The sequence below is a fragment of the Aphelocoma coerulescens genome, chromosome 3, assembly GCF_041296385.1.
Source record: "Aphelocoma coerulescens isolate FSJ_1873_10779 chromosome 3, UR_Acoe_1.0, whole genome shotgun sequence".
In the NCBI taxonomy this organism is placed as follows: domain Eukaryota; kingdom Metazoa; phylum Chordata; class Aves; order Passeriformes; family Corvidae; genus Aphelocoma; species Aphelocoma coerulescens.
This window is the reverse complement of record NC_091016.1, coordinates 60529298-60537358: the sequence shown is the minus strand read 5'-3', so window position 1 is coordinate 60537358 and position 8061 is coordinate 60529298. Positions and strand designations below refer to the sequence as shown.

The window sequence follows — 8061 nt, the reverse complement described above, 5'->3', positions numbered from 1 at the left end:
ACAACAGCGACAACAGACGAGATTTTTTTTTTTTTTGGTGCACTAGATTTTATTAATTTTTCCCCAACTCGTTTACACACTGCACCAAGTAAGTTGCATGATTTATTATTATTTTAGACTTGGAAAAGAAGTCAAGTGAGTAGTCTGGAATGTTGGGACCTTGCAGACTTGGCAAGCAGCTTGCAGCAATAGTGTGAGTGTGCTCTTGTATGGAGTCTTCCTCACCCAGAATAATCAGGTCTTCTCTGGTTGTCCTCATGTTCAATCATGAGAAAAGACAGCCTTTATTCATAGTGCACATTTGAACCTTTGGGGACAGTTACTGGAAATTTTGTAGAGGTTGTATATTTACTTGCTTTCCTGAGAGCTGATTGATCATTCCAGAGCACTGCAGAATGATGTGATGTTAACACACACAGACTGAGTGACTCAGCTTGTCAAAAACTTGTTTGAAAATAAATGCATAAAGTAGAAAAAAACCAAACTGAAATAGGTATGTGCTAAAAGCCCTTTTTGTGACTGCTGAATCTATGGCATTATTGCCATTTCCTTGTAGCTGAGGGATTACAGAGGAGGAGCTTCCCAGCTTTTCATAAGTTTAAACCTTGCATGACATGTTTGTTAACTCGAATCCCTGTGTTACTAGTCTGGATTGGATTTGGTGCTACACCATGTGTACACTTGCTAAAAATGGAAGGTAGAGAATCCTTGGATGAGGTGAAGAGACTCATTCCCTGTCACTTCAAGTTTCTTCCTTCATAAATGTGCCTCATTTGGAATCTTTTCACAAGTTTTAAAGGCCATAGCAGTTCTACCTTTGTGCTTCATGCTTCAGCTAAGGTGCTTCCATAGGAAGTTTATTTGGTGCTGCTGGTCTGCAGCGTGCTCTCTTCATAAGGAGGCACTGGGTCTGGAGAGAGCTCAATGTGAGCCTCTTCCGTGGAAGTCTTCATGGTGGCTTCCTCATATGATGGAGGCAAACACACAGAGAGGAATGTGGCATCAGGGAGCAGTGTGGAGTAGTGGAAACTCTGTTCACTGCTCCAGGGCAGTGCAGAAAGGAAATGGGACACATCATGCTCAGGCAGGGCCTCAGGAAGGTCAATGCTGAAGATCTGCCCCTGCTGAGTGCGGTGCTGGCAACGGCGGTACAGGAAGAGTAGCAGGAATGCCAGGAAGAGCATCATGGTGGCAGGCAATATGATACACAGAAATGGTTCTATGTCGTCTTTGGTCGAACTTGTCTGTTGTCTGCTCTGTAACCAAAGCAAATAGGAAGTGTGTTGGATTTCTGGAGATCTACTAATCAGAGAGCAAAAACACATTCCCCATCTCCGCCTCATGACATAGCAGCTGCTTTTCCAAATATCTTTCTCTTTGCACTAATATAATTCAAGTAATATGTTGTGCAGTCTCATGAATTCTATCTACTGGCCAATTAAAGCAAATCACAACCAGAGACAAAAAACCCCAGAGAAGTTGCAAAGAGTATTGGGTTTTTAGAAAACCTTATCTCCAATGGGGGAAAAAACCCAACAACCTGGAAGTAAATGTAATTTCGCATGACATTTTATTACTCTTGGATTATAGCGGGACCAGTTGACTTTGCAGGAGATCAGTCAAGCCTTTAAAATTTGGGAGAACACTGAATTACAGATGAATAAGGCTGGTGATCCACCATCTAGTGTTGTTTCTTTGTATTTGGAAAATTGTTTAAAGAACAACTATTACAACAACTAGCCCTTTCAAACAGGGCCTGTTGCCTACAATACCTGCTCTTTGGGTTGCTCTAACCTCACAGGCCAGTTCCAAAAAAACACAGAGTGTCAGGACAACTTGGAGTGGGGCTCTTGAGCTTGCTCTGCCAGTGATCCAAGATTCTTTTTTCCCTATTTAAAACTATGGAAAAAAGAACTTCTGGCGTAAGAGAAGTAACAGTTGTGACTGGTGTGTCATCTTTGTTTTCTCCAAAATGCAGCACAAAATACCTCTGTCCCACAGCTTTTGAATTGTGTTGTAATGTTAACTGGAGTCATAAGCTATGAGAAAAACAAACAAAGCCATTTGTGCTCTTCTGTTGTATTAGTTTTAGTTTTAAAATTTAGTATATCCTGTTTCCAGTCTGGCTCTATCTTCTAATAATTGGATCTCATTCAGAGTCTAGTCTAGGGAAGGAGGAAAACACAGACCCTATACTGCTGTTTATTATCAACTCGTTCCCTTTGTAAGTTTTTAAGAAATGCTATCAGATGGCTTTTTCACATTTGTATGGTGAGACTAAACAATGGATCAGATTTCCTTTACTTTGAGTGAAGCTGCCTATTCAAGCTGGGAGAACTCGAGTGATTCTTTCCTCAAAGTGTTTGGAAGCAGGGGTGCAAACTGGCCATTTGCAGCAATGGCTTTGTGAAAAGGATAGTAAATCAGTGTCTCCTTCTTAGTCTACAAAAACTTTCTATGCTCATTCTTACAGGAATCACAGCCATTCTTCTAGCTACAAAATCACACTGTAACTTACATTCAACTGATTATCTACCAGGCTTTTGTAACCTCTTTGTTTTGTCATCATATTATGAAATTATTATTATGTGGTCATGCCTAAGAAAAACGATGTAACTAGTCTTTGATTCCTAACAAATAATGCAGGAGAGATTTCTGCTTTTTTTATTTTTTCCCTAAGGTATTGTTGGAAGCTAAATGCATGAAAATAATTTTAAAATACACTGAAACCTTTGCAGATTAGCAATGAAGCTATTCTTCCCCGACTATCTTTTACCCAAAAAAAGCATATTAAAGAAGTATTTAATATTTACTGATAGTTTTTAATTAAAGATCTTCTGACTGTACAAGCTGTTGTCTTACCTGGCCATTCAATGAGTGACAGGAAATAGCAGAATTGGAAGAAATTGTTCCAGCTGTTCTTCCATCTAGTGCAGACATTAAATAATCCCTTTAAAATGAGTGGATTTTTTTAAAAGTTTGTTAATGCTTTTTTAGTGTGTCTTATGAGGTGCATAAAACATGTCAAGGGAAAACGAGAAAAAAGCATTCAGTATTATGTTTGTGCACTACGTATGTGGAAACTCACTGATATGTTACCGATAGTTTTACAGTAAATATTTAGAAGAGCTGATTTTACACTGGACAGCATTATTTGCAATCAGTGAAGAGCTTGTTTTTAAAATCCAAGTCCAGGTTTTGGGTTTAATTTGTAGGGAGCAGGCTTTCATCAGGGTTAAGTGTTGGTCTTAGGATCTGTGAGTTGTACAGTATTCTGGTGGTTTGTGAGGACAGAGAGTGAGATTGCCAGTGTTTCCTACATGAGACTAGTCAAAGGTATATAAAGCCCCGATTATAATTTAAGTTCAGTGCAGCTTCCCTATAAATTTCACTGAAACAATATTCATGTGTAAATAATGGCCAAGGACAGTGTATCCTTTGTGTGCTGGTGGAAGCACAGATAAGAGTTAGAGCTGTAAGGCATGTCCTGATACAAATACTGGACTTCAGAAAAAGGTTAAGCTTGATGGAAGAAATTACAAATTATCTTGGGTCTCAGGGAAATACTTTGCTCCAAAGCCTTGCAATGAAATACCTATCAAGAGAAAGGTGCAAAATATATTATTGGTGGAGGGGACAGTTTGCATCTAATGGTAAAAACTGGAAGCAGTGAAACTATAGGTAGTATGAGCTAGCTCAGATGGCCACAGTCTGTGAAGTAGCTACAAAAGGACACCTTAGGGTGTCAGTGGGTTACTGGCCTGAAAACTCTTCTTATTTAAAGGCCCTCCAAGAGTAAGCTGTAGCATTGCTTCTAAAGTTGCAAAATCAAGCTCTCAAGGCTGAATAAATGACAGCATTTCTGAAATCTGTGAATCCTTAATTTGCTCTACAACACGTATAATTTTTAATTACATTATTGTGCACAAAGTGCCTCATCAGGGTTGTGATAGATTGTTTAGGGAAGAAGATGAACACCACAATTCCACAGGGTACTGTGTTGCAGGATGTGTACAGTATGTAGTGACTGAGTCAGAAGACTGTGGGAAGAGAGAGGACTGCCTGCTAGTGTGGGATAGCAAATATTCTCCTGGGGAGCTGTATTTCTGTCTCTGCTACTAAATGCTCTACAGAACGGGCAAGACAGATCAGTGTTTCTTGTGGGTTGCTCGTTGGTTATACTTCATTTGAGTGCCTGGCTTGAGATCCTTGGGTATGGTCTGCAGAAATTCTGCATCTGTATTGCTGTCTCTGAAGGTGAAAAGGCAGTGCCCTGAACCTGCAAGTACTTTATTGCCCTGAGGGATTTGGGCAAAAACGACATAGATTATTAGAAAGCAGCCCATGTTCTCTTGCACCCCCTAAAGTGGTCGGGTGGTTGGACTGGATATTCAGTGCAGGCACCTTCCAACTGAACGACTCCTATTTTATCCTATTCTATTTCAAAATAACCACACAAGTGCCTGGTGGATATCTATTCAGTAACGTGTGCAAAAGAAGACATAATGCATTTGTTGTTTGAAGAAGATGCAGTGAAAGATGCTGGGAAAGGTGAGGGAAGCAGCACACTGAATGGCCAGTAATGAAGTGAATACCATGCCCTGTATAGTTGTGAAAGAGCAGTAAGTGTGTTTTACTATGATCTGAAAAATAGTAGTATGTAAAACAGATAGGATTAAGAATTAGGCAATATTATAGAATTATAAAATATGCTGAATTAGAGGGGACCCATCAGGATCATTGAGCCCAGCTCCTGACCCTGTGCAGGACACCCCAAGAGACACACCACGTGTCTGAGAGCATTTTCCAAATGATTTTTGAACTCTGTCAGGCTTGGTGCTGTGACTATTTTCCTGGGGAGCCTGTTCCGGTGCCCAATCACCCTCTGAGTGCAAAATTTTTCCTCATATCTAACCTAAACCTCCCCTGACTCAGCTTCATGCTTTTCTGTATGCTAACAGGTGATAATAAAGACCAGTTTTGCTCAGTCGGTGTTTCAGAGGTTCATAGCTTTTTAAACACAGATAATGTTAAGACTTTCCTATCCGGGTGAAATAATTTGTAGGCTACCTAGTGTATTATTTGAGTTGAAATAATCTTTCATAAGTTAATACTGCCCCACAGATGCCCTGAACCTGAACAGGGAGTTATATATCCATTTTGATGCTGCCTCCTGCCAAACATTACGTGGACTGATTTTACTTGGAGATGTAGTTCCAAAAGCTGATGGACTTCTTGTACATTTATCCATATACATATATCAAATGTATTAGGAGACAATTGATCAATATTAGTCCCTCTTTTTCTATTGTGGCTTTGTGCCCATTTCTGCAATGACTGCCTAAAGGGCTACTGAAGAATGTTGCAAAATTTTGACATAAAGACTTAGAAAAGCTAATAGGCATTAAAAAATTATACTAAAAATAGGAATAATTTTAATACAATGTATCAAAGGCCACTTAAAAAAAACCCCCTTATTCTGAAATTCTAAACTAAAAACTGAAATTCTACACTGACCTAAAACTAACTTCTGAAGCTGTGGCTCTAAAACTAGTAACCACTGTGTATAGGTATCAGGAATAGCTGCCAGAACTGCAAAATAAAATGATCTAGAAATCAAACTGAATCTTCATTAATTGAAAGTAAAATGACTGCAGAACATATTTAAGGTAAAATCCTCTACTCTTTTACATTTGAAAGTTTCCACACCAGGCATATGAAGTGACTGATGGAATTATTAATTGACTGGTTTTGTTTGATGCTGCTTCACTGGAGATCAGCATGCTCTGCCTGTGTCGTCACAAGCATCTATTGTCAGGTTTGTAAGTGACAAAAATAAGGATCCGACTTCCAACATGAAATAAGTTACAGACACATAAATATGGGAAAATATCCTTTATAAAACAGAGAAAGTCAGAAAGTAGCATGGGAGTAAAAGGGATCATATTTCTAAAAAGTCCTCTGTTTTCCCAGAATTCATTCTTAGTAGGACAGCTTGGACATTGTAGGCTCATGTTTATTCTCCTCCTTTCCTTTATATATTTGTAGGGACTGTAGCAGAGGGTCAGTTTCCCCCAGCCACTGAGCACATAAAGCAGTAAAGCCTTTCATTAGTAATCGGCCTGCCTATGTTTTTTTAACATGCTGAGCATGTACAGTTGCCAGCTTACAGATTATGTGACCCATATCAGTTAAGATGAGCTTTTACTCATGCCTGTTGGTAAAAGAATGAAATGCAGAGCGTGGCTGAATTGTGTGGTATGTCCATGATGAGTAATGGAATGGGCTTGGAGCTGAACTATGTGTCTAGATGAAAGAGGGGTAGTACCTGCCTTGGGAGGGTAAAACATGAGTTTAAGGAAAGCTTTTGTGTAAGGGTAGAAAAATGAAAGTTTATTTTGCTTACTGAAATTCCCATTGAAGTGACTGAGTTGTGCTAAGATTTATTATGTTGTTAATGAATTGCTAGAGTAATAGAAACTCCATTAAAATTATTTTGTTAATATAGCCCATATTTATACTAATATCTTTTGAAGTTGAATCAGGAAGCCGATACTTCTGAAATGTTTTAAGTGGATTGGGAACAAAGTTTGCTTTGAAGTCATTAGGGTGTGGTCCACCCATAGGTGCTTTTCCAAGCTCTATCCTGCTTCTTGAAGCTGATTCATTATTGCTTGTAAAAAGCAAAAACATGTAACTCTGGCAAATAGAAAAACATTTTTATGTGTTTTTATATACATTAGTAATGACACAAGTTTAGAAGTGAGCCTGGATTTACACAGAATTTTCAAATATTTGTTGAAATGTGACTCTAGTGATGCTGTTTGTTTCTCATTGTCAGATAAAACCAGTCTTGAGGTGTGAAGACATTGCCATTGCTATTCTAACTCTGACAATATTACTGGTGAGGTAGACTTTGTTAAAATTGTGGAGGCATTTAAATACTGCTTTTTTTCCTGTTTTGACACCCACCCACACTCCTACCCCCTTTTATTTTGCAACAGTACACTTTATATATATATCAGCTGAGTAGTGTGGCCAGTTCATTTGCTAATGCATCTTAACCTAGACACTAACCTAGAAGTACGTGCACCTTAAATTATTATTTTTGATCAGAGAAACACTTCTGCTGTATCCCAGACAAAGCCAGAAAGCAGGCTGTGTTTTCATCTCTGGGGGCTACTTCCCTTCCCCCACTCGGCTGCGTGTGATCCTCTCTCGCAGAAGTAATCAGTGCACAGCTTAGGGAACAAGAGTTCATTGCTGCCTGCTACTGACTTGTAACATCTGCAGAAGGGCTTCACGGGACCAGATCCAAGGCGTAAACACGGCGTTTAACAGAAAGGAAATCAAGGATGTGTTATGCTTAAAAGAAGTAATTAAACTTCCTTACCTGCCACCCCAGCAAAATTATTCCATCTAATGTTTTTCTTTGCCACAAATGTGTTTAAAAAGACTTAACAGCAATAAAGAAATGCTCTGACTCTATGTAATAGAGCAGTACTGCTTTGATACGTCCCAATACCCAGGTATTTACTCTGCACTGTACACTGAGGCATTACACAGACATACACACACATGCAAAGTCAAAGGAATGCCACAGAGATGAGCAGAGGGGTACAGACCTGAAGCTCTGTTTCCAGAAGTGGCCCACCTGGTTCACTGTTTAGCCAGTCATAGTTTCCCCTGTCAGCATGTCCAAAATTTTTCAAGCTGCTGCCCAAGAGCCACCTCATGCTTTCATTAACCTGGTCTTCTGTCTTCGTGCCTCCACCTTGCTTCGCTGCTTGCAACTGCGTCTCCGCCTCCCAGCCTTGACCCAGCCGGGCTGCTGGCAGCTAATGATCCCTCTTAAGTGATATCCCTTTATAGTGGAAAAGAAAAAAAAAAGAAGTTAGACACCCCCTCGTCGTCAGGAAGCCAAGCAAATAGATCTCAGAGCCTCTCTCCACTTCCAACTCAATCTCTCTGGATTTGCTTCAGTGGCCTACATTACCAGCAAAGCTGGCATCAGGTATCTGGGTGCTGGGGCTGATAGCGCTCTGATTGGAGCACTCCCTG

At 39.8% G+C, this 8061-nt stretch overlaps 1 protein-coding gene across 1 annotated transcript; it reads right to left on the bottom strand.

Moving 5' to 3' along the window:
• Positions 1 to 28: 28 nt before the first annotated feature.
• Positions 29 to 7736, bottom strand: SMIM28 (small integral membrane protein 28). Its single transcript, XM_069008539.1, has 2 exons — positions 7626 to 7736; positions 29 to 1256 (listed from the first exon to the last, which is right to left on the bottom strand). Exons 1-2 carry the CDS (start codon positions 7734 to 7736, stop codon positions 858 to 860), a joined length of 510 nt encoding a protein of 169 aa, XP_068864640.1. The 3' UTR covers positions 29 to 857.
• Between the last annotated feature and the right edge of the window lie 325 nt (positions 7737 to 8061).

What these genes read in the sequence shown, in the direction of transcription:
- SMIM28 (XM_069008539.1), bottom strand. Translation starts at nt 7,736, where the DNA reads ATGAGGTGGCTCTTGGGCAGCAGCTTGAAAAATTTTGGACATGCTGAC. An exon ending in TTCTGGAAACAGAGCTTCAG is followed by an intron (nt 1,257 to 7,625) that starts GTCTGTACCCCT and finishes CTTTGGTTACAG; the next exon opens with AGCAGACAACAGACAAGTTC.